Source organism: Apostichopus japonicus, chromosome 4 (assembly GCF_037975245.1).
Source record: "Apostichopus japonicus isolate 1M-3 chromosome 4, ASM3797524v1, whole genome shotgun sequence".
Taxonomy (NCBI): Eukaryota; Metazoa; Echinodermata; class Holothuroidea; order Aspidochirotida; family Stichopodidae; genus Apostichopus; species Apostichopus japonicus.
The window spans coordinates 567,404-594,717 of record NC_092564.1 but is presented as its reverse complement, the minus strand read 5'-3'; the positions used below and the strand labels follow the sequence as shown (position 1 = coordinate 594,717).

At 34.1% G+C, this 27,314-nt stretch overlaps 1 protein-coding gene across 3 annotated transcripts in view; it reads right to left on the bottom strand.

The window, feature by feature from the left end:
* LOC139966045 (macrophage mannose receptor 1-like) overlaps window positions 1–27,314 on the bottom strand; it is an 80,631-nt gene that overhangs the window by 16,053 nt on the left and 37,264 nt on the right. For all 3 annotated transcript variants that reach the window (XM_071968679.1, XM_071968680.1, XM_071968681.1), the window contains 20 exons: window positions 24,955–25,043; window positions 24,518–24,668; window positions 22,513–22,947; window positions 20,973–21,011; window positions 20,418–20,591; window positions 19,514–19,630; window positions 18,178–18,294; window positions 17,490–17,729; window positions 16,764–16,915; window positions 16,380–16,501; window positions 13,218–13,342; window positions 11,598–11,819; window positions 9,827–9,996; window positions 8,697–8,807; window positions 4,349–4,470; window positions 3,342–3,490; window positions 2,018–2,232; window positions 1,640–1,779; window positions 1,248–1,294; window positions 838–1,008 (listed from right to left, as the gene is read on the bottom strand). In XM_071968679.1, coding sequence (XP_071824780.1) covers window positions 838–1,008; window positions 1,248–1,294; window positions 1,640–1,779; window positions 2,018–2,232; window positions 3,342–3,490; window positions 4,349–4,470; window positions 8,697–8,807; window positions 9,827–9,996; window positions 11,598–11,819; window positions 13,218–13,342; window positions 16,380–16,501; window positions 16,764–16,915; window positions 17,490–17,729; window positions 18,178–18,294; window positions 19,514–19,630; window positions 20,418–20,591; window positions 20,973–21,011; window positions 22,513–22,947; window positions 24,518–24,668; window positions 24,955–25,043 — 3,108 coding nt within the window. The remainder of the gene's footprint in view (window positions 1–837; window positions 1,009–1,247; window positions 1,295–1,639; window positions 1,780–2,017; window positions 2,233–3,341; window positions 3,491–4,348; window positions 4,471–8,696; window positions 8,808–9,826; window positions 9,997–11,597; window positions 11,820–13,217; window positions 13,343–16,379; window positions 16,502–16,763; window positions 16,916–17,489; window positions 17,730–18,177; window positions 18,295–19,513; window positions 19,631–20,417; window positions 20,592–20,972; window positions 21,012–22,512; window positions 22,948–24,517; window positions 24,669–24,954; window positions 25,044–27,314) is intronic.

Below are 27,314 nucleotides of genomic sequence, written 5' to 3'. Positions count from 1 at the left end.
ATCCCATACCCACAGTAATAGTATCATATAGCATCTCATACCCACAGTACTAGTATCGTATAGCATCTCATACCCATAGTACTAGTATCGTATAGCATCTCATACCCATAGTACTAGTATCGTATAGCATCTCATACCCACAGTACTAGTATCATATAGCATCTCATACCCACAGTACTAGTATCATATAGCATCTCATACCCACAGTACTAGTATCATATAGCATCTCATACCCACAGTACTAGTATCTTATATCATCTCATACCCACAGTACTAGTATCATATAGCATCTCATACCCACAGTACTAGTATCTTATATCATCTCATACCCACAGTACTAGTATCATATAGCATCTCATACCCACAGTACTAGTATCATATAGCATCTCATACCCACAGTACTAGTATCATATAGCATCTCATACCCACAGTACTAGTATCATATAGCATCTCATACCCACAGTACTAGTATCTTATATCATCTCATACCCACAGTGCTAGTATCATATAGCATCTCATACTCACAGTACTAGTTCCATATAGCATCTCATACCCACAGTACTAGTTCCATATAGCATCTCATACCCACATTACTAGTATCATATAGCATCTCATACCCACAGTACTAGTATCATATATCATCTCATACCCACATTACTAGTATCATATAGCATCTCATACCCACAGTACTAGTTCCATATAGCATCTCATACCCACAGTGCTAGTATCATATAGCATCTCATACCCACATTACTAGTATCATATAGCATCTCATACCCACAGTACTAGTTCCATATAGCATCTCATACCCACTGTACTAGTACTTGGAGACTGTACCTTTCTCTATCTGGCAGATCCAGTTCTTGAGGTTAGTACATTCTTGATCGTTCCATCCTCTCCCATTGAACAACATCTCTGCACAGTCTTCACCAAATGTGCCAACATTATTTGGTTCTCCTTCTTGCCAACTGACATAGTCCAATACAGAACCATCACTCCATTCAAAACCTGTAAGAAAGCAAGAAATCATCACTCTATTCAGAAGCCGAGACAAAGAAAAAACAGATGTTGTTGTTGGTTCTAAAGATATAATAAAACTGGTTGAGATCATTACAAACAACACCATATATGTTTGCCAGGATAAATTGAAACAGCTACTTGTCCCAAAATGATCCCTAGACTCAGTGATGTAATTGTTACACATTCCTTAGCACAGAGCAAGCCTTTAACAGTGACATTTTACTCACCACTTTCAGTTGATCTGTCATGCAGTCCAATCCAGAAGCCATTATCTCTGTGAAGATCAACAATAACTACCACGGTGATATGTTCTTACATAAGAGATATATACGACCACATAGTATGACTATTAATGAGCATCCAGAGACTAAAACTAACAATTCACACTATTTGACATTTGCATATCCCACACATATGTGTGTTTAGATCTCTTATACAGATAGATAATAGTGGGGTTACACTGTTTGACTTACGTATATCCTACACATGTGGGTACTTTAGATCTCTAAGATAGATAGATAATAGTGGGGTTACACTGTTTGACTTTCTCATATCCTACACATGTGGGTATTTTAGATCTCTAAGATAGATAATAGTGGGGTTACACTGTTTGACTTACGCATATCCCACTCGCATCTTTATATAGTTTTCTTCATCAGCACTATGGAAACTTGCCAAATCTGCTCCGATGGCATTACAGTAACTTTCTGCATCCTGCCAACTACGTAGGCTTGAAACAACAAAACCAAAGTCATAGGCCTGAAGGAAATCAAAGAAATAGAGGAGAGAATGAAAAAATCCAATCCAACCAACATATCTGCACAACAAAAGTGTTATTATTCAAACTCAGTTTAACATACTAAAAGGGAGATTTTATCAAAGGTGTCCTACAAATATAAATGCTCATTCTTTGAAAATGGACCATACATCTTTGCAATAACAGTGGATTACAACTTCATATCCACAAACATTTCCCCTTCACTTTTTGCAGCTGTACCTTAAAGCACTTATTAGCATAGCCGATCCAGCCTTCAGCACAGTTAGAGTCACTTGGTGCAGTTGGGTTGATTGGCTGTGTCACTGTTGGGGGAGGGGTGTAACCACCCCTAACTCTTTCACAGAGGAAGTCATTTCTGGTGGTGCAATTCTTCACCTGCCACAAACCAGCAACAATACCAGAAGTAGCAGCTACACAGTCACCATTGTTCTCCTCTAAAGATAAAGGAAAAAAAGGAAAAGTAAGATTGCAGGCAAAATATATATTAAAATACATATGAATATCCATGAACACTTTCAGAGTACAAAGGAAAATAACAACTTTTAATACCAGTTCCTCTGGTGAAAACTTGTAGATGTTTATCCATTGCATAGAATTACTTACAATGTCCCACATTCTTAATTATTAAGGATGTAGGTTGTCCTTCTTGGGCTTAACCACCTTGGGGTAGCTTGAAACGCTATGTCAGTTCCTACTATAGGCTTACTGTTACTACAGTTTGCCTTGGCTATGTCAAACTGCAAGTCTGCATGTTCTAGCTCACCCTTTCATGATTAAATTTCACAGTTGAGATGGCATCTAGTCACTGGCTATGTATTCTGTACTTATGTTTGATGTTCTTTATGGCCATTCATCAGGTAACTTCTTCAGCTAGGTTCTTTGCCCTTTGTTACTCAGATACATAACATTATTAACCATATTACTACTTCTTGATTCTGGAGTCACATAAACACAACATTTCTAAATGATCACATATAGATATGAATGGCACCAATTTTTCGGGATAGTTATAGCTACTTTCCAACTTTCCATGCTACTCTCCAACTTTCCATGCTTATATATACAGTACTTGATTTGGAATTACTAGAGGCCACCCTGATTTATACTTGTGAAGACTTTCACTCTCATAGTTGAACACACGAAGTAACATGTTAGACTGGAACAAGTGCAGTTTTCCATTTTATTTACTGTTTCATGGACCCTACAGGTTTCATCTTTTTTCACTTAGGAACTTCATCAACCAGTGTTTCATAACAGACAACTGAAACTATAGTAACCATGAATGAACAAATATTGTGTAGTGTTACTCATTACTCTTGAAATTCATCTGACCAGTTGCTGTAAGTTGAGAGGTCACAAGCGCATACGATTTTGCCATTCAATGACTGCAGATAAAAGATATTACGAATAGTCTTCGAGAATTGGAAATGTGGATATCCTCCAACCATATAACAGATACAATAGTAGCAGCTGTATTCTGTATGAAGAACTCTACATAATATATAACACACTGTAGACAGCAGTTAATGTTTGAGCTACTTACTTGGTTCCAAATAATCCCAGTGTGTATAAGACACTGCAGTATTATCACTCCATTGGTACTGTCCAGACACTGTTAGGCTGTTCAGTCCTATCCAATATGAAGTACCATCCTCCTGGCTAAGAATACTGGTTATAACAGTCTGTTCATATCTGTCAAGTAATGTTGTAGTAACAAATATTTCACAGAATATAGTTTAAAATGTTACTAATTATATTTCAATAACACAGTCATCAAGTTTGTTCACTCTTGCTTCATGAGAAGGACATCAGGCAATTATTCTCATCCCATATAGCCATAAATCAGCTGCTTAGAAGCTGAATTCTTTGACAACATAAAATCTTAGGTTAGGCCTATGTGCATCTGCTGAGAACTGAATTTTGTACAGCAGTTAAAATAAGTCTATTATACAATTTCAACATGAATTGTTCAAGGTATTGTGACTTGAATGTTCGTTACAATAAAAGGCTTTTTGAATAAAATGATTTGTGGGAGTAAACATGTGGCAAAAACGACCTGCTGCATTAAACAGAAATGGCCACAGTAGGTGGCCGTATGTACAGCATCAAAACACAGTGCCCTGTCCTCCATCCAGGATTACCTTTGCCAAACACATGAATGTTAGGCAATCTTTATGAAAGAATTTTAAGCATAACTATAAACAATCAATGTTTGAATTTACCAAATAATCAACAGCTAAATATATTTAAAGTCTACTTTTATATGTTATGTCTACACATTGTCCAGCATCAAAACTTGGTCCTGGTGCTTCATAAATTCTCACGGTTCCCCCATTTAATTCATATTCTTGTCACATTGTCAAGCATCAAACCTTGGAACTGGTGCTTCATAAATTCTCAGTTCACTGATGTTATTCATATTCCTGTCACATTGCCAGCATCAAATTGATGCCTCATAATTTCTTATTCGTGTCACATTGTTCAGCATCAAGCCTCACTACTAGTGCCTCATAAATCCTTACAGTTCACCGATGTAAATCTTATTCTTACCTGTCTTTGATTGATGCAAGCATAGCTCCAGAATCTCTGCATTTACTTTCAGCATCAGACCAAGATGATTCAATGCTGTTACTGATAATGCCATAACAGGATCCACCGTAGCCAACCCAGCCCTTAAAGAATGTGACATAATGCAAAGATTGTTACATTGCAATGATACAGAGCAAATGTTAACCAAGTTTATCAGGGATTGCATGAGAAGTCCCTTTAATTTACCAAATTACAAGTAAGCTGAAAATACCTGGCAGGGTTGAAATTTGCCAATTAGCCAATAATTATAATAAATGAGCCAATATCGCATTCCTTTTTCTGATATCTTATGATGTTTGTTTGATTTATGACTACCATATCACTAATTTTTCACTTACATATTCACATCCATTAGTATGTTTGTTTGATTTATGACTACATATCAATAATTATTTACTTACATATTCACATCCATTAGTATGTTTGTTTGATTTATGACTACATATCAATAATTGTTTACTTACATATTCACATCCATTAGTATGTTTGTTTGATTTATGGCTACATATCAATAATTCTTTACTAACATATTCACATCCATTAGTATGTTTGTTTGATTTATGGCTACATATCAATAATTGTTTACTTACATATTCACATCCATTAGTATGTTTGTTTGATTTATGACTACATATCAATAATTCTTTACTAACATATTCACATCCATTAGTATCTTTGTTTGATTTATGACTACATATCAATAATTGTTTACTTACATATTCACATCCATTAGTATGTTTGTTTGATTTATGACTACATATCAATAATTGTTTACTTACATATTCACATCCATTAGTATGTTTGTTTGATTTATGGCTACATATCAATAATTCTTCACTTACATATTCACATCCATTAGTATGTTTGTTTGATTTATGACTACATATCAATAATTCTTCACTTACATATTCACATCCATTAGTATGTTTGTTTGATTTATGACTACATATCAATAATTCTTCACTTACATATTCACATCCATTAGTATGTTTGTTTGATTTATGACTACATATCAATAATTCTTCACTTACATATTCACATCCATTAGTATGTTTGTTTGATTTATGACTACATATCAATAATTCTTCACTTACATATTCACATCCATTAGTATGTTTGTTTGATTTATGACTACATATCAATAATTGTTTACTTACATATTCACATCCATTAGTATGTTTGTTTGATTTATGACTACATATCAATAATTCTTCACTTACATATTCACATCCATTAGTATGTTTGTTTGATTTATGACTACATATCAATAATTCTTCACTTACATATTCACATCCATTAGTATGTTTGTTTGATTTATGACTACATATCAATAATTCTTCACTTACATATTCACATCCATTAGTATGTTTGTTTGATTTATGACTACATATCAATAATTGTTTACTTACATATTCACATCCATTAGTATGTTTGTTTGATTTATGACTACATATCAATAATTGTTTACTTACATATTCACATCCATTAGTATGTTTGTTTGATTTATGACTACATATCAATAATTCTTCACTTACATATTCACATCCATTAGTATGTTTGTTTGATTTATGACTACATATCAATAATTCTTCACTTACATATTCACATCCATTAGTATGTTTGTTTGATTTATGACTACATATCAATAATTCTTCACTTACATATTCACATCCATTAGTATGTTTGTTTGATTTATGACTACATATCAATAATTCTTCACTTACATATTCACATCCATTAGTATGTTTGTTTGATTTATGACTACATATCAATAATTCTTCACTTACATATTCACATCCATTAGTATGTTTGTTTGATTTATGACTACATATCAATAATTGTTTACTTACATATTCACATCCATTAGTATGTTTGTTTGATTTATGACTACATATCAATAATTCTTCACTTACATATTCACATCCATTAGTATGTTTGTTTGATTTATGACTACATATCAATAATTCTTCACTTACATATTCACATCCATTAGTATGTTTGTTTGATTTATGACTACATATCAATAATTCTTCACTTACATATTCACATCCATTAGTATGTTTGTTTGATTTATGACTACCATATCACTAATTGTTTACTTACATATTCACATCCATTAGTATGTTTGTTTGATTTATGACTACATATCAATAATTGTTCACTTACATATTCACATCCATTAGTATGTTTGTTTGATTTATGACTACATATCAATAATTCTTCACTTACATATTCACATCCATTAGTATGTTTGTTTGATTTATGACTACATATCAATAATTCTTCACTTACATATTCACATCCATTAGTATGTTTGTTTGATTTATGACTACATATCAATAATTCTTCACTTACATATTCACATCCATTAGTATGTTTGTTTGATTTATGACTACATATCAATAATTCTTTACTTACATATTCACATCCATTAGTATGTTTGTTTGATTTATGACTACATATCAATAATTCTTCACTTACATATTCACATCCATTAGTATGTTTGTTTGATTTATGACTACATATCAATAATTCTTCACTTACATATTCACATCCATTAGTATGTTTGTTTGATTTATGACTACCATATCACTAATTGTTTACTTACATATTCACATCCATTAGTATGTTTGTTTGATTTATGACTACATATCAATAATTGTTCACTTACATATTCACATCCATTAGTATGTTTGTTTGATTTATGACTACATATCAATAATTCTTCACTTACATATTCACATCCATTAGTATGTTTGTTTGATTTATGACTACATATCAATAATTCTTCACTTACATATTCACATCCATTAGTATGTTTGTTTGATTTATGACTACATATCAATAATTCTTCACTTACATATTCACATCCATTAGTATGTTTGTTTGATTTATGACTACATATCAATAATTCTTTACTTACATATTCACATCCATTAGTATGTTTGTTTGATTTATGACTACATATCAATAATTCTTCACTTACATATTCACATCCATTAGTATGTTTGTTTGATTTATGACTACATATCAATAATTCTTTACTTACATATTCACATCCATTAGTATCTTTGTTTGATTTATGACTACATATCAATAATTGTTTACTTACATATTCACATCCATTAGTATGTTTGTTTGATTTATGACTACATATCAATAATTGTTTACTTACATATTCACATCCATTAGTATCTTTGTTTGATTTATGACTACATATCAATAATTCTTCACTTACATATTCACATCCATTAGTATGTTTGTTTGATTTATGACTACATATCAATAATTCTTCACTTACATATTCCCATCCATTAGTATGTTTGTTTGATTTATGACTACATATCAATAATTCTTCACTTACATATTCACATCCATTAGTATGTTTGTTTGATTTATGACTACATATCAATAATTGTTTACTTACATATTCACATCCATTAGTATGTTTGTTTGATTTATGACTACATATCAATAATTCTTCACTTACATATTCACATCCATTAGTATGTTTGTTTGATTTATGACTACATATCAATAATTCTTCACTTACATATTCACATCCAATAGTATGTTTGTTTGATTTATGACTACATATCAATAATTCTTCACTTACATATTCACATCCATTAGTATGTTTGTTTGATTTATGACTACATATCAATAATTGTTTACTTACATATTCACATCCATTAGTATGTTTGTTTGATTTATGACTACATATCAATAATTGTTCACTTACATATTCACATCCATTAGTATGTTTGTTTGATTTATGACTACATATCAATAATTCTTCACTTACATATTCACATCCATTAGTATGTTTGTTTGATTTATGACTACATATCAATAATTCTTCACTTACATATTCACATCCATTAGTATGTTTGTTTGATTTATGACTACATATCAATAATTGTTTACTTACATATTCACATCCATTAGTATGTTTGTTTGATTTATGGCTACATATCAATAATTGTTTACTAACATATTCACATCCATTAGTATGTTTGTTTGATTTATGACTACTTATCAATAATTGTTTACTTACATATTCACATCCATTAGTATGTTTGTTTGATTTATGACTACATATCAATAATTGTTTACTTACATATTCACATCCATTAGTATGTTTGTTTGATTTATGACTATATATCAATAATTGTTTACTTACATATTCACATCCATTAGTATGTTTGTTTGATTTATGACTACATATCAATAATTGTTTACTTACATATTCACATCCATTAGTATGTTTGTTTGATTTATGACTATATATCAATAATTGTTTACTTACATATTCACATCCAGCAATGGTGACAGGAGCAGCAGTTCCTTCCAGTATCATTTTAGGCATCTTACAAATTGATGGAAAGCTTGCTGAGCACCTCTCATCATTCCAGCCCCCCTGTTGGTCAAATTATTGCAAATCATTAATGGAAGTTTTTATTAAATAATCACACACATAAACAGTGTTGCTGACATGTAACAATGATATAAACTACATTCCAATAATAGAAACACACATTTACCTATTGTATTGTATTCAGGTGTGGTCATTAACACACATTTACCTATTGTATTGGATTCGTGTGTGGTCATTAACGCACATTTACCTATTGTATTGTGTTCAGATGTGGTCATTAACACACATTTACCTATTGTATTGTATTCAGGTGTGGTCATTAACACACATTTACCTACGGTATTGTATTCATGTGTGGTTATTAAGAAAACAAATGAAATGAGTTCATATCTTAGTTTAACTGTGCTAGCTTTTATTTACCACAAGACCCTTTCTCAGAGCCTCTTTAACACTAAGCCAGTATGTGAGTATGTACAGTATGTATGTATGTGTATGTATATGTATGTTACAACTATGAAGACACTCTGATGGGTCACAACAGATGTTTTGATATCTCTAAAGCTCCCACAGGCAAAAAAAAAACTGTTTCAAGTTCACTTTTGAAGATTATGTTGAAGGAATATTAACAAAAATTAACCAAAAAAATAACAAACCTAATATGACTATCAACATGAAGATATTTAGAGACTTAGAATTTGATACAAAACATTAATTACAAGAAATATTGCCATTTCTATTCAATTGTGGAGAATCACAGCCCAACACTCTGATTTCAGTTTTAGTGATTAAACTTCAACGTGATCAAGAACTTACACATATTCATATAAAAGATTATATTCTGTAACTTTTCATTTCATGTTTTAAAATTAGCAAGAGCATAGAAAGCCTTAGACTTTTTGCAAAAAAAACTGAAACTGCTACTAAGTTGAAGCCCTTAACTAAAGAAGAAGAATTGTTTAGTGCCATTTACTTAAGTCTGTCATGAACTTGTCACATTGTTTTCCTACAAACAGCTCCTTCATCAAGTAGAAACATTCTTCCATAACAAACAGAGTACTTACACCTCCTTCAATTTCAACACAGTCTTCGCCTGATGTACCAAAGTTGTTTGGTTCGTTGTCATTCCAGTTTGTAAATAACACCTCAGAAGCATCAACCCATTCAAATGTTTGAGAGAGTCTGAGATCACTCAAACCTATCCAAAAGTTTGTCAAAAAATTTTCTGAACCAGCTGTGAGAAAATGAACAATTTCATCAGAATTAAATATCATTCCGTTCCAGCAAATAATAATAATATTTATTTAATAATATAATTTGTCTTTACTTGATACATTATGCACTTAAGGTCACTTTCACTTTGCCTTAGTCAGTCAATAGAGATACATATAATATAAGGTCACTTTCACTCTGCCTTAGTCAGTCAATAGAGATACATATAATATAAGGTCACTTTCACTTTGCCTCATTCAGTCAATAGAGATACATATAATATAAGGTCACTTTCACTTTGCCTTATTCAGTCAATAGAGATACATATAATATAAGGTCACTTTCACTTTGCCTTATTCAGTCAATAGAATACATATAATATAAGGTCACTTTCACTCTGCCTTAGTCAGTCAATAGAGATACATATAATATAAGGTCACTTTCACTTTGCCTTAGTCAGTCAATAGAGATACATATAATATAAGGTCACTTTCACTTTGCCTTATTCAGTCAATAGAGATACATATAATATAAGGTCACTTTCACTTTGCCTTATTCAGTCAATAGAATACATATAATATAAGGTCACTTTCACTTTGCCTCATTCAGTCAATAGAGATACATATAATATAAGGTCACTGTCGCTTTGCTTCATTCAGTCAATAGAGATACATATAATATAAGGTCACTTTCACTTTGCCTCATTCAGTCAATAGAGATACATATAATATAAGGTCACTTTCACTTTGCCTCATTCAGTCAATAGAGATACATATAATATAAGGTCACTTTCACTTTGCCTCATTCAGTCAATAGAGATACATATAATATAAGGTCACTGTCGCTTTGCTTCATTCAGTCAATAGAGATACATATAATATAAGGTCACTTTCACTTTGCCTCATTCAGTCAATAGAGATACATATAATATAAGGTCACTGTCGCTTTGCTTCATTCAGTCAATAGAGATACATATAATATAAGGTCACTTTCACTTTGCCTCATTCAGTCAATAGAGATACATATAATATAAGGTCACTTTCACTTTGCCTTATTCAGTCAATAGAGATACATATAATATAAGGTCACTTTCACTTTGCCTTATTCAGTCAATAGAATACATATAATATAAGGTCACTTTCACTTTGCCTCATTCAGTCAATAGAGATACATATAATATAAGGTCACTGTCGCTTTGCTTCATTCAGTCAATAGAGATACATATAATATAAGGTCACTTTCACTTTGCCTCATTCAGTCAATAGAGATACATATAATATAAGGTCACTTTCACTTTGCCTTATTCAGTCAATAGAGATACATATAATATAAGGTCACTTTCGCTTTGCTTTATTAATTCAATAGAGATACATGTAATATAAGGTAACTTTCGCTTTGCTTCATTCAGTCAATAGAGATACATATAATATAAGGTCACTTTCACTTTGCCTTAGTCAGTCAATAGATATACATATAATATAAGGTCACTGTCGCTTTGCTTTATTCAGCAAAAAGAGATAAATGTAATATAAGGTCACTTTTGCTTTGCTTAATTCAGCTAATAGAGGTACATGTAATACAGATATGGCAAAATGGTAACAGGGGGAAAATGTTGCAGCTTACTTTCAGTGACCAAAGCAGCGACATATTCATTTTCTGGCAGGGTGTGGATTGAAGCTAGTTCAGATCCAGCAGCAAGTGACCGACACTGATCTCTTGCACTTTGCCAAGAGCTTGAACTGAGCTGGACTTGATAACAACTATCACCAAAGGCTTGCCATCCAGGAAAACATCTATAGTTGGGAGCCAGGGTGGTGGGAACCTCCTCAAAGGGAATGTCATAGACTGAAGTAAAAATAAAGAGAATATGTTAAATGTAATTACAACAGCTGTGGGTGATACAGCAGCCCATGACATCACACATGCCCACATACATCTCTATACACATCACCACACACACACACAGCCCATGACATCACACATGCCCACATACATCTCTATACACATCACCACACACACCCATGCATCCTTTCACACACCCACAAACACAAGCAAGAGAGGGATAAAGTTTGCCCCACCAGAACAAAAACTTCCACTTGCTAGATACCTTGTAGTGTCAAAGTAAAACAAAGTCAACGCACTACATTCAGGCCAATGGTAGCTAAATGCTACCTTAATATCTATCCATATTAAGTTTAGTAATCTTAAAGATCAGCCACCAAAACCGTGATGAAAAATAAAGTATAAACACATGAAATATCAGTAACCTGATTACTGGATGAAAAATAAAGTATAAACACATGAAATATCAGGAACCTGATTACTGGACGAAAAATAAAGTATAAACACATGAAATATCAGTAACCTCATTACTGGACAGACGAAAAATAAAGTATAAACACATGAAATATCAGTAACCTGATTACTGGATGAAAAATAAAGTATAAACACATGAAATATCAGGAACCTGATTACTGGACAAAAAAATAAAGTATAAACACATGAAATATCAGTAACCTCATTACTGGACAGACGAAAAATAAAGTATAAACACATGAAATATCAGTAACCTCATTACTGGACGGACGAAAAATAAAGTATAAACACATGAAATATCAGTAACCTGAGTACTGGACGAAAAAATAAAGTATAAACACATGAAATATCAGTAACCTCATTACTGGACTTTGCTCCTCTCATGGTGACATGAGAAATGCAACTTACAGTTTTCCTCTAAACATTAGTTGTAACATTTTCACTGCGTAGGCATACGACAAGAGATATCATATTATTTTCAATTGCACAATGAGGAATAAACATGATATTTGAGGACTAAAATCAAATCCCTGAAGTTTGCAAAGTTTTAAGTTTGATTCATTACAGAATATACAAGAACATAATAGTTCATATGTTTCTTTCAATATCTCTCTAATCATTCCACATCAACAGCTTCCATATATATCTTGTGCAAATGAACAAACCAATGAGATTGGCTGTTGGATAAATTCAGCCTGGCAATTGAACTTGCTTCAAGTAGAGCAGGGTAGTGAGAGCTATCATTATATACATGGTAGCAGTATAGTGTGGTGATAAATAGGAAGATTTAAATGCTGTCAGTTTGCATAGTTTGCCAGGAGTTATTTATAGGAATGTAAATCAGGACAAAGGTCAGGATGATAATTGCCTCAGAGCAAGTACAATATTTTCTTATGATGAGTGGAGTTTGTCCTAATTCTGACTCACTTGTATCTGCATCACAAATCAAGCCTTTGACCTCTGTACACGTCTGATCATTCCACAATCCATTGGTGTATATCTCTACACAATCTTCTTCACCAACATTATTTGGTTCATTTACATCCCAGCGTCTGCATGAGATTAAAAATTGTAACAATTTTAACGGAATAAATGTTTTAACAGATTCTTGAACCTCCTGGTTGTTTACCAAACAGAATGTGTATTCCTGTAGCAAGATACATAAATACATGATAAGATCTGATGAATTAGATCCTTTCAAACAAGATTCAAATGATGGTAAGTATCTTATAATATTATGCATTTAAGATACTGCACTTGCTGATGTCACAATGTCTCAAAATTATTGCAGAAACTTGAAAGAATAAATCAAACATGTAAAATCTTGTAAAGACAGCTCATAGGTTTTTTCTTATTAACAAGACAAAGTAGACACAACAGCATTTCACAAAGGCATATACTTACCTGATTTACAGGTAGAGAGAAAATGAAATTACCTTACAACATAACCTCCAAAATTTTAAACAGTGCAAGTACATTTATGACTGTGTATAGACTCCCTGAATTATACCAAGGTCTTCTATCACTGTCTCTTACCTAGCAATTACATGTAACAATAATTCAGACCAACAAATGTAGAGTCACTAAATATGCATATTACTGTGACTGAGCATTAGAGAAGTCAAACAAAGTATAGTTAACTATATAAATGTAGAGTCAATAAATATACATAGTATTGTGACTGAGCATTAGAGAAGTCAAGCAAAGTATAGTTAACTATATAAATGTAAAGTTACTAAATATACATAGTAATGTGACTGAGCATCAGAGAAGTCAAGCAAAGTATATTTAACTATAAAAATGTAGAGTCAGTAATTATACATACTATTGTGAATGAGCATTAGAGACGGCTCTAACTGATATCCTTACTGACATAGTATGGAAGGTAATGTGGCTCTAGCTGTAATATCCCTATTTACATAGTATGGAAGGTAATGTGGCTCTAGCTGTAATATCCCTATTTACATAGTATGGAGGTAATGTGGCTCTAGCTGTAAGATCCCTATTTACATAGTATGGAAGGTAATGTGGCTCTAGCTGTAATATCCCTATTTACATAGTATGGAAGGTAATGTGGCTCTAGCTGTGACATCACTAGTTACATAGTATGGAAGGTAATGTGGCTCTAGCTGTAATATCCCTATTTACATAGTATGGAAGGTAATGTGGCTCTAGCTGTAATATCCCTATTTACATAGTATGGAAGGTAATGTGGCTCTAGCTGTAATATCCCTATTTACATAGTATGGAAGGTAATGTGGCTCTAGCTGTAATATCCCTATTTACAAAGTATGGAAGGTAATGTGGCTCTAGCTGTAATATCCCTAGTTACATAGTATGGGAGGTAATGTGGCTCTAGCTGTAATATCCCTAGTTACATAGTATGGAAGATAATGTGGCTCTAGCTGTAATATCCCTATTTACAAAGTATGGAAGGTAATGTGGCTCTAGCTGTAATATCCCTAGTTACATAGTATGGGAGGTAATGTGGCTCTAGCTGTAATATCCCTATTTACATAGTATGGAAGGTAATGTGGCTCTAGCTGTGACATCCCTAGTTACATAGTATGGAAGGTAATGTGGCTCTAGCTGTGACATCCCTAGTTACATAGTATGGAAGGTAATGTGGCTCTAGCTGTTATATCCCTATTTACATAGTATGGAAGGTAATGTGGCTCTAGCTGTAATATCCCTATTTACATAGTATGGAAGGTAATGTGGCTCTAGCTGTAATATCCCTATTTACATAGTATGGAAGGTAATGTGGCTCTAGCTGTAATATCCCTATTTACATAGTATGGAAGGTAGTTACATAGTATGGAAGGTAATGTGGCTCTAGCTGTAATATCCCTTTTTACATAGTATGGAAGGTAATGTGGCTCTAGCTGTGACATAAGTGACATAGTATGGAAGGTAATGTGGCTCTAGCTGTGACGTATAGCTATATAGTATGGAAGGTAATGTGGCTCTAGCTGTAATATCCCTAGTTACATAGTATGGAAGGTAATGTGGCTCTAGCTGTGACATCCCTAGTTAAATAGTATGGAAGGTAATGTGGCTCTAGCTGTAATATCCCTATTTACATAGTATGGAAGGTAATGTGGCTCTAGCTGTGATATCCCTATTTACATAGTATGGAAGGTAATGTGGCTCTAGCTGTGACATCTCTAGTGACATAGTATGGAAGGTAATGTGGCTCTAGCTGTAATATCCCTATTTACATAGTATGGAAGGTAATGTGGCTCTAGCTGTAATATCCCTATTTACATAGTATGGAAGGTAATGTGGCTCTAGCTGTGACGTATAGTTATATAGTATGGAAGGTAATGTGGCTCTAGCTGTAATATCCCTATTTACATAGTATGGAAGGTAATGTGGCTCTAGCTGTAATATCCCTATTTACATAGTATGGAAGGTAATGTGGCTCTAGCTGTGACGTATAGCTATATAGTATGGAAGGTAATGTGGCTCTAGCTGTAATATCCCTATTTACATAGTATGGAAGGTAATGTGGCTCTAGCTGTGACATAAGTGACATAGTATGGAAGGTAATGTGGCTCTAGCTGTGACATCCCTAGTTACATAGTATGGGAGGTAATGTGGCTCTAGCTGTAATATCCCTATTTACATAGTATGGAAGGTAATGTGGCTCTAGCTGTAGTATCCCTATTTACATAGTATGGAGGTAATGTGGCTCTAGCTGTAATATCCCTATTTACATAATATGGAAGGTAATGTGGCTCTAGCTGTAATATCCCTAGTTACATAGTATGGACGGTAATGTGGCTCTAGCTGTAAGATCCCTAGTTACATAGTATGGAAGGTAATGTGGCTCTAGCTGTGACATCCCTAGTGACATAGTATGGAAGGTAATGTGGCTCTAGCTGTGACATATAGTTATATAGTATGGAAGGTAATGTGGCTCTAGCTGTAATATCCCTATTTACATAGTAACAATGGTAATGTGGCTCTAGCTGTGACGTTCCTAGTTTTTAGAGTACTTTCATATTCCTCAGTTGGTGGCATTCCCAATATAAATATTTCTTTAAATTTGTAAGATAAAACTTGTAAGCAGATTAAAGTTCTTACGTCAATCCTGTTTCACTAAGCTTGGTGCCATCGACCCATTCAAAGTCACCTTCCAAACTTAAATCGTGAAGACCGATCCAGTATGAGCCTTCCAAAGTAAGTATTTTTGTTGTCAACCAGTTCTGAGTATAATTCAAGAGAGAGATAAAGTTAACATGGCAATTGTAACATTAGCTTAAACCTGTAACGTTGAACCTTGCCACTAATCAAAGCAAGTTCAGCATTGGACTGCAAGATTTTCATAGTAGAAGTACCTAGGCCTGCCTACTTTCTTTACAGACATTGTAGAATTAAATTGCATAATTACTAGCAATATTGAAAGCTAGTCAAATGAATTAGGAAATGTTTGATTCTAGATAGGATGAAAAAGGTGATTTGCCTTACCTCAACATCTGTATCCTTGATGATGACCAGATCAGCTCCGTAACTCAAACACTCAGTCCTGGAGTCTTCCCATATTTTATAGGCAGTCTTATCAAAGTAATAGCATTTCTTCTGATACATTTCCCAGCCTGGCAAACATTGGTCCCCAACAGCTGTAAATGGCAGAGCCATAAGTAACAGCTATTAATTAATGTGTGAGGTTGCTAGGTAACAGAAGTTTGAATATCAGAGCCTGACCGTTTATACCCTGTGGTTGCATCAAGTCAGTCAGCAATTTCACAACTGAAATACTTTCTGATCAAACTTGAAGCAAGGTAGTGAAGTTAGATTTGTGGTAGCTAAAAATGTGTCTACATCAAACTATAAAGCAAACTGTACATGTCAGACAAACAATGCATAAAGAAACAAAAGAGGTCATGTGCATGACAAAAGAGGTCATGTGCATGACAAGTTCTCAACTTGAAAGTGTATGATAAAAATAAATCAATTTGTATGACTTGTTTTAATCTGAGTAAGTATTGCACATAAATATGCTAGAAGGCTAAATCAAATGGTGAAGTGTGATTGCTGGAACTAATTTGAAGCTGCTCTAAATGCATCATTAAACTCTGGTTTGTTGGCTCCTCCTTGGTGTCTAAACACACCTACAGGAAACCAAGATGTGTGTTAGTACTTCTGTATCATACATGTTTGGGTATTTCTTTAACTTTATTACTAACGACTCACGTCTCTCATAAAGATCCACATTTTCTTTGTAGGACATGGGAATACCAGAGTAGGCAGTATTGGCTTCACTCAGAGCACATTCCATTGTAGCTGTGTTGTATTCAAATGATCTACAAGTGAATCCTGTTTGCTCAACACACTGTCTGGCACATTCTTCTGGGAAGATGTTTGTTAGCTGAAGATTATCATAGCCTTCCAGGTTCATGCTGTGGTAAACATTAAAATGGCTTACCAGGTAACCTTTAAAGAAAGAAGAATGATTATTAATATGTGAATAATTATTGAAATTGAAAGAAATCCACATTCTCATGTTTGATAAGGTTTACATTATCATATCAGTTCTTCAGTCTTGTCAATATAATGTCTCAAACCATAAAACCGATATTGAGAGGTGTTTGATCATGAAAGTGCTTCGCTGCTCATGATTCCTTTGTTGAGAAGGAAGCGATAAGATTTCCATTTCCTTGGGATTGCTAATAACATAACAATGAGAGGTATATAAAAAGGGCTTACTATACATTTGATAGCACGGTATAACACTGTTTATATATTATTAAATAGTAGTATTTCTGAACCATTTACAGTATGTCATTATTTAGAATTATTAGAAAGTATTATCACAGAACACTTTAAAGTAGAGCATATTCATAATTCTCATATATCATTAATATATTTAGTGTTATTTTACCATTTTTCTTGCAAATATATCCCATTTCTTGGTTGCAATCGATGTCATTCCACTTGCCAGTGTTGACGTACAGTTCCGCACAATGCTCGCCTGGTTCACCCGCATTATTTGGCTCTCCTGGTTAAAGAAATAAGCAGAAATCATCCATCTCTGAAGTATTGAACCCTCATGCAATAACAGTCTGTTTTCACCATTATGCAATAGCAGCCTGTATCACATGAACCCTTTTGCAGACATTATTTCCATTCAGTAATACACTGAACATACTAAACCATTGATCTCTGAAACATTGGACCTTTATAACTGTCTGTATTAATTAAGGCAAACACTGAACCTTTTGCAATATCTGTCTGTATATCAGTCTGGGTTCCTAGCTTGCAAATGAAAGATCATTAACAACACTTGTAGAAAGTAAGTGCATTGTTAGAAAAAATGGATATATGAAGTGTCTTCCTTCTTGCCAAACAAATTATGTAAACCGTATATGATTTATTATTGTAATGTTACACATCAACTAATGTCTAGACTGCTAACACTAGATGGTAATATATACAATATAGAATATAAAGGTCTACACAGTCTTACTTTATCATGGCTCATTATCAGCATACCAGTGATCATTAGAAATGATATATTATTTTCATCATATTTACCATTATTACCACCCATTCACCTCCAGACTATTACCCATACATGCATCCAATGATGTGTGAGAAACCAATACATTATGAACTAAATGCTGAAGCAATATTTTCCCATCGTTTTGTATCATATTTCTCCTGATCTTTTAAGATCAATGGGTGCCCCACTAAACAATAAGTCATCAGCTGTCAGTCTGAGGTAATGTTATGTAATATTACCTGAGTCAGTCTGAGATAATGTTATGTTATATTACCTGAGTCAGTCTGAGATGTTATGTAATATTACCTGAGTCAGTCTGAGGTAATGTTATGTAATATTACCTGAGTCAGTCTGAGATGTTATGTAATATTACCTGAGTCAGTCTGAGGTAATGTTATGTTATATTACCTGAGTCAGTCTGAGGTAATGTTATGTAATATTACCTGAGTCAGTCTGAGGTAATGTTATGTAATATTACCTGAGTCAGTCTGAGGTAATGTTATGTAATATTACCTGAGTCAGTCTGAGATGTTATGTAATATTACCTGAGTCAGTCTGAGGTAATGTTATGTAATATTACCTGAGTCAGTCTGAGGTAATGTTATGTAATATTACCTGAGTCAGTCTGAGGTAATGTTATGTAATATTACCTGAGTCAGTCTGAGGTAATGTTATGTAATATTACCTGAGTCAGTCTGAGGTAATGTTATGTTACCTGAGTTCCAGTTGAGATATCTGAATGCTGATTCATCACTCCATGTCCATCCTCCTTCCCTGCTTCCATCAGTTGCACCAATCCACAGTCTGCTTTCTGTGATCAGCACCATACGGCCTATCCAAACAAATGTATGTTTCGCAATTAATGGATTCCATTCATTTACTGGGTTCCTATCCAAAGGCAGCTTAACTAGTCAGCCCATGAAGTAACAGGGCATTTAACTGTGTTATGTTTGAGGCTTAACTTAGGTATAAATGAGGTAAGGCAGGTCAAGCATGCTACTTAGCTAGGTTACCTCCCCCCGCCCCCATATTACTGGCCATTTCAGTATTTTAACTTAACTTTATATTTTATTTAATAGCTTCACATATCATCTGACCAGGTTTTGTAACTATACATTTACTTGTAATAGCTCACCACTAATATAAGACATCTCAAGTAGGCCACTAATACTGCTCATGTTACCTGACCTTATATTACAGGCCAGGTTATCATCTGACCAGGTTTTCTAACTATACATTTACTTGTAATAGCTCACCACTAATATAAGACATCTCAAGTAGGCCACTAATACTGCCTGTGTTACCTGCCCTTATATTACAGGCCAGGTTATCATCTGACCAGGTTTTCTAACTATACATTTACTTGTAATAGCTCACCACTAATATAAGACATCTCAAGTAGGCCACTAATACTGCCTGTGTTACCTGCCCTTATATTACAGGCCAGGTTATCATCTGACCAGGTTTTCTAACTATACATTTACTTGTAATAGCTCACCATTAATATAAGACATCTCAGGTAGGCCACTAATACTGCCCATGTTACCTGACCTTATATTACAGGCCAGGTTATCATCTGACCAGGTTTTCTAACTATACATTTACTTGTAATAGCTCACCATTAATATAAGACATCTCAGGTAGGCCACTAATACTGACTAGATTTCCTCCTGCTATATTACAGGCCATCTCAGCATCTGGCCAGGTTTTATAATCGTAAGGCTTGAAGAGATAGCAGTTGCCAGTCGATGAGTCATATTCCCAGCCACTGCCACAACGTGAATCAAAGGCCGCTGCAAAAATGGAATAAATTAAGGTTGAATTTATAAGAACTGCTTTGAATTATTTGCTTTAAGTTCAAAACACAGACAGGATAAAAAATAGTTGAAATGATAACATATAGCCAAACATGAAAACTGGTAAGCAGCAGACCAAAAAAATATCATCAATGTTAGTATCTATAACATTTCAATGAAAGTTTACTTTCCACTGAAAAAAGGAATATTACTGAAATGAAAAACAAATTTAAACATTTATTTGCTATTTTTTCAAGATTTTTTTCCAGACGCTTTTAGTCATTAAGTTCCAAATCAATGGACCCAGGCAAACACATAACCAAATAAAGCATTACAAAGATATCTTTTTGATGTTTCTATAATTTGGACAGTACTCACGTGTAGGTCCCATATCCACAGTAGCAGAGCTACCAGCATCTAAGGAAAAGAGAATATAGAAAATGTCATCCACTTCATTAAATAAAAATTCAAACTTAGATTTCTAACTGTTTCAAGTAAACATTCAAGCTTAGATTCCTAGCTGTATCAAGAAAAGATTCAAGCTTATATTGTATCATTCAATTTTTGCACAGGGGAGCGATGGCTCCCACTAGTCTATGGAACGCGAATAGGGCAAACTTATTTTGTTGCTAAGTTTAACAGAATTTTAGACATCAACGTGAGTTTGAGCAACACTGTTGCTGCAACAGCATGGTAAAACAGCAGCAACAACTTAAGTTTAGGCAACAACAAACTTAGATTAGACAACGAAATCAGATTGCCCTTGTCGCGCGTGGACGCGTGAAAAGGGCAAACTGATTTCGTTGTCTAAACTTACGTTGTTGCCATCGGCGCTGTTCAACAATTGATTTACCACGTTGGCTTCATATGATTACTATATGCAGGGGGGTGTTTCTTATGAAGATCTAGATAAAGGTTGTGTAGTTGGTAACAGCAAACTGATACAAGCTGTCCCTTTAATGTTGAAGTTGCTATTAAACAGAAAATTGAAATAAGTTATCCTTTTGGTGTTGTAGTTGGCTACAACAAACTGACACAAGCTTTCTGTCTGGTGTTGTTGGTCACTGCAAAACTCAACTGTGACAGGCACAGGAAGTACAATGAGTGACGTATGAATATTCCTAACGACTTCCTGCAGTAACCTCTGAAGACTTCAGCAAACATTTATGAACTGCTGGCTTATGCTATTGTGTACAATACACTAGGAATCTCACCTGAATAAAACAGATGAAGTATGCTGTGCATAGTCTATGACGCCCTGGTTTAAATGTGGTTTTAAACTTAGTTTTATTTTCTGCATAGCAATTGAACTATATGTATTTAACAGGACAGTGCATGGCGGGTAGCTAGGGTTTCCATCATTCAGTAGTATTTTATGCCATGTCTTAAGATGTCAGATCTGTACAAAATTGAGCATACTAATATTGATATGCTATAAAAGCATTCATTTTATTTAACCCATCATCATATTTTTTCTTATAGTATTATTTTTCAATCCATAACCAATACCCACAAACATATCCCAAAATCAATGTAAACAAAGCTGTCATTGCTGCATTATAATGGACAACCATTACAGCACAGTTCAAAACTTTTATTGGAGAGTATCCAAGATCTTTCTCTGTGCAAATGCTACACTGTGTATTCACTATGCTGCGCATACACTACACAGGGCAGACAGTTAACTGGGCAGATGATACACTGTACATACAATTCACTGTGCATATGATACATCGTACATACGCTACACTCTGCATATTAGTCATAGTTTATGTACATATATTACTAGCCTTGTGATGCACCAAATATTGTTGCTTAAACAGCTTCTGAAAATCATGTCATATTAACTGATTCTGTATTGAAAGTTATAACTAAGGAATTTGATGTTTCTATTGGTAAGGATGTTTCAAAAACTCACCAAGGTTACAGAATTTGAACTCTCCATCACTGCCATACCCTGTAGAATATCCAATGTAGTTGACCTGGAAGGGGTTAGGATCAGTCCACTCCATGAAAGGAATTCCTTCACCATATTTATAGACCGATATGAGTCCATCTGCTGTATAGGTTATTTCAAATCCTCTAAACTGTGTACCACTCAATATGCCAATGGTTTCTACTTCCACCTCATGAGCACATGTGGGACACAACCGAATCACTGACTGGGTATTGCCCCACCCACCAATGACAATCTCGTACATCTGACCTTCACCAGTGTTGGAGGAGGACAAAGAGATATGTACGTCATTGGTAGCCCGCACCTCAAATTCAACTCTGTTGCTAGGAAGTGGCGAGGGATGGTAACGGTAGAAAAAGTCAAAGTCAGTTGTCCGTGAGGTGAAGGTTTCACAATCTGAAAGATCAGAAGACAAAAATTTGCTAGTACATCTTATCTGTAAAGAACAACCATAGCACAGAGAACTGCAAAGGAATAAACTGCTCCATCATAACTTGGAAAACAATTAATGTCACCAGCTCTGTAAAGATTCAGGATAACAATTGAAGTATGCAAAACCAATGACATGTTTATGTATTCTGTATTAACACTGATATATTAAAGGCACCAGCTTCTCTTTAATACACATTGTTCTTCAACCATCATTGCTTTGATTATTCATCACTGAAGAGTTATCCATCAGAACAGCCATCCGTCGTTTGCTGATCAAACCAAGAATGCAATCTGCAGTTTGATATTATTACAGAGAGCTGTGTTTAGATTTGTACTTCAGGATTAATGTTGGGAACTGTCTAAAGTTTGCTCCCAGGTAACTGTTTGCTAATTTCATTTATTATGTATTCAATCTAAAATCCAACTAAGCTTATACTACAGGGGGCATACATTAGCCTAATGTTATCACATATATAGGCCATGTAGGCCGTCAGTCACGTACATGGTAAAACTGTAAACAACCTGTGAACTGATTTCTATGGCAAGGCTGCATATTTATATTTACCAATTTATATCCTAAATTACTTTTCAAACACCTGCAATGTTTTTCATCATGATGTTTTCAGTGTGTAACTTCACAGCCTTTCAAGCCTAAGAGTGAATGTCCCATTAAACAAATTACTCATGAAATTATGGTTTGCATGATTGAAGAATTCCTTAAAGCATTTTTGAAGTATATTTGTATAAAATTGCAAAAAATTAGGCAATGACAGACAATTTAAAGTATTTGTTTGCAAACAAAAACTTTCTTACAAGAAAGTTAGAACACTTATACAGCACCGGAACATCATACTTGCGCTAGGCCTATCCAACCTGTTCTTTGATTGCTGTGCACTATTAAAAGGCTAGCGCTCCAGGAGGTCCCAGTTATTTATAGATTAGTTGAAAAGACCATAGAAACTACATCCGTCGACCTTTATTGTTAAATGGTGATGTCCATTGTGTAATTACCAATCACATGTTGCTTGATTCTTTAAACTATGCAATGCAGCAAGATAGCTTAGGCTATACAGTACAGTGTACACATGTAAAAGTTAACGAACATAGTTTACCATAACTTTCTCGGGCGGGAATAGTAAACATTTTCACCAAATGTTACACTTTAACACATCAAGGTAGATGGAGATATCTCCAAATTATGAAATTACGAAAGTATACACACAAAATTTTTCTTTTTTTCATTGATTCAAATAAAATTGTAGCTGAAAGTGGAGAACGATGTTAGTTATTTTCACAAATTTTCAAACTGGGTAGAAAAGACTTGGAACAGTAGTTATTTCCCTGATTTCCCGGGGGACCCATTTCCTTCAATAATTGGGATTATGTTGTTATTATCCAACATAACTAGTTAAGTTTCCATAACTTCAGCCTCACATATAACCATGGAATAACATTTATGAGTAACTTCACCTCATTCACCTCAAGAAACCATCTCAAAACATCACACTTGAAGCTTACATGAGATTATAATTACCTTTTGCCTTTTCACAAATGTAAGGCCTGGACACTGCACAATTCTGATCATCCCACTCTCCTTCTTTACTATCTTCTACCAGAGCTGCCACACAGGCATCAACTCCAGAATTGTAGTTTGGGTTTCCAGAGGACCAGTTGATAAAATCCAGCTGTAACATTACACACATAAAGAGCAAAGTAGTTCTTGAATATGTGACAAATTCATCCAATGTATTAGTCTGCTTAAACTAAACATTACTCAAATTTTCCACTTATTTCACTGAATGGCAAATTCACACTTGTGAGGTGTTAAAATTCAAATGACCATGGAGGCTAATTCCATGGACTAAATTTTATCTTGAGGTAAAAACACTTACATAGTAACATTAACACAGGAATGATTTTGTTAAGTTTGAGTACACGTAATAATTTGTTTTACTGGTCTTATTTACTCACACTGCTCCCATCTGACCAAACAAAGTTGCCAGTGGTTCCCAGATCTCTCAGACCAATCCAAGAGTTGACACCAATGCCTCCAACTCTAGCTGAATGAAAATGTCACAACATGTAATAACCATATTAATGCAGTTTTAAGAATTTTTGTAGTTGTCTCTTCTGAGTAGAAAATGTGCAAATTTATAGCAAAACATGCTCAATCATCCTGAGCCCACACCTTGACCTACATAAATCCTGCTAATCCTGGGCTTCTTACTACTACCTAGAACACTTAAAACTACCAAAAACACTTAATACAACCTAGAACACTCACTACTACATAGAACACTCACTACTACCTAGAACACTTAATACTACCTAGAACACTCACTACTACCTAGAACACTCACTACTACATAGAACACTTAATACTACCCAGAACACTTGATACTACCGAAAACAATGAATGAAACCTACAACACTTAAAACTATCTAGAACACTCACTACTACATAGAACACTTAATACTACCTAGAACACTTACTACTTAGAACACTTAATAATACCTAGAACACTTAATACTACCAAGAACACTCACTACTACCTAGAACACTCACTACTACCTAGAACACTCGCTACTACATAGAACACTTAATACTACCTAGAACGCACACTACTATATAGAACACTTAATACTACCTAGAACAATCAATACTACCAAAAACAATGAATGCAATTAACCTAGAACACTTAAAACTACCTAAAACACTCACTCCTTCCTAAGACACTCATTACTACCTATAATACTCACTAATACCTAGAACACTTATTACTACCTAGAGCACTTAATACTACCAAGAACACTTAATACTACCTAGAACACTCACTATTACATAGAACACTTAATACTACCTAGAACATTCACTACTATCTATAACACTTAATACTACCTAGAACACTTAATATTACCAAAACCACTAATACTACCTAGAACACTTAATGCTATCTAGAACACTTTCTAATACCTTGAACACTCACTACTATCTAAAACAGTAACTGTTACCTTAGACACTCACTACTACCTTAAACACACACTACTCCCTATGGCACTCATTACTACCTATAAAGCTCCCTAATACCTAGAACGCTCTACTATCTAGAACATTCACTACTACCTAGAACACTTTTTAATACCTATAGGACATTCACTCCTTCCTAAGACACTCATTACTACATATAAAACTCACTAATACCCAGAACACTCTACTATCTAGAACATTCACTACTACCTAGAACACTTTCTATACCTAGGACATTCACTCCTTCCTTAGACACTCATTACTACATATAAAACTCACTCATACCCAGAACACTATACTATCTAGAACATTCATTACTACCAAAAACACTTTCTAATACCTAGGACATTTACTCCTTCCTTAGACACTCATTACTACCTATAAAACTAACTAATACCTAGAACATTCTACTATCTAGAACATTCACTACTACCTAGAACACTTTCTAAATACCTACATTCACTCCTTCCTAAGACACTCATTACTACATATAAAATTCACTAATACCCAGAACACTCTACTATCTAGAACATTCACTACAACCTAGAACACTTTCTAATACCTAAGACATTCCCTCCTTCCTAAGACACTCATTACTACATATAAAATTCACTAATACCTAGAACACTCTACTATCTAGAACATTCACTACTACCTAGAACACTTTCTAATACCTAAGACATTCCCTCCTTCCTAAGACACTCATTACTACATATAAAATTCACTAATACCTAGAACACTCTACTATCTAGAACATTCACTACTACCTAGAACACTTTCTAATACCTAGGACATTCACTCCTTCCTAAGACACTCATTACTACCTATAAAACTAACTAATATCTAGAACACTATCTAGAACATTCACTACTACCTAGAACACTTTCTAATACCTAGGACATTCACTCCTTCCTAAGACACTCATTACTACATATAAAATTCACTAATACCCAGAACACTCTACTATCTAGAACATTCACTACAACCTAGAACACTTTCTAATACCTAGGACATTCCCTCCTTCCTAAGACACTCATTACTACCTATAAAACTCACTAATACCTAGAACACTCTACTATCTAGAACATTCACTACTACCTAGAACGTTTTCTAATACCTAGGACATTCCCTCCTTCCTAAGACACTCATTACTACATATAAAATTCACTCATACCTAGAACACTCTACTATCTAGAACATTCACTACTACCTAGAACACTTTCTAATACCTAGGACATTCACTCCTTCCTAAGACACTCATTTCTACCTATCAAACTAACTAATACCCAGAACATTCTACTAT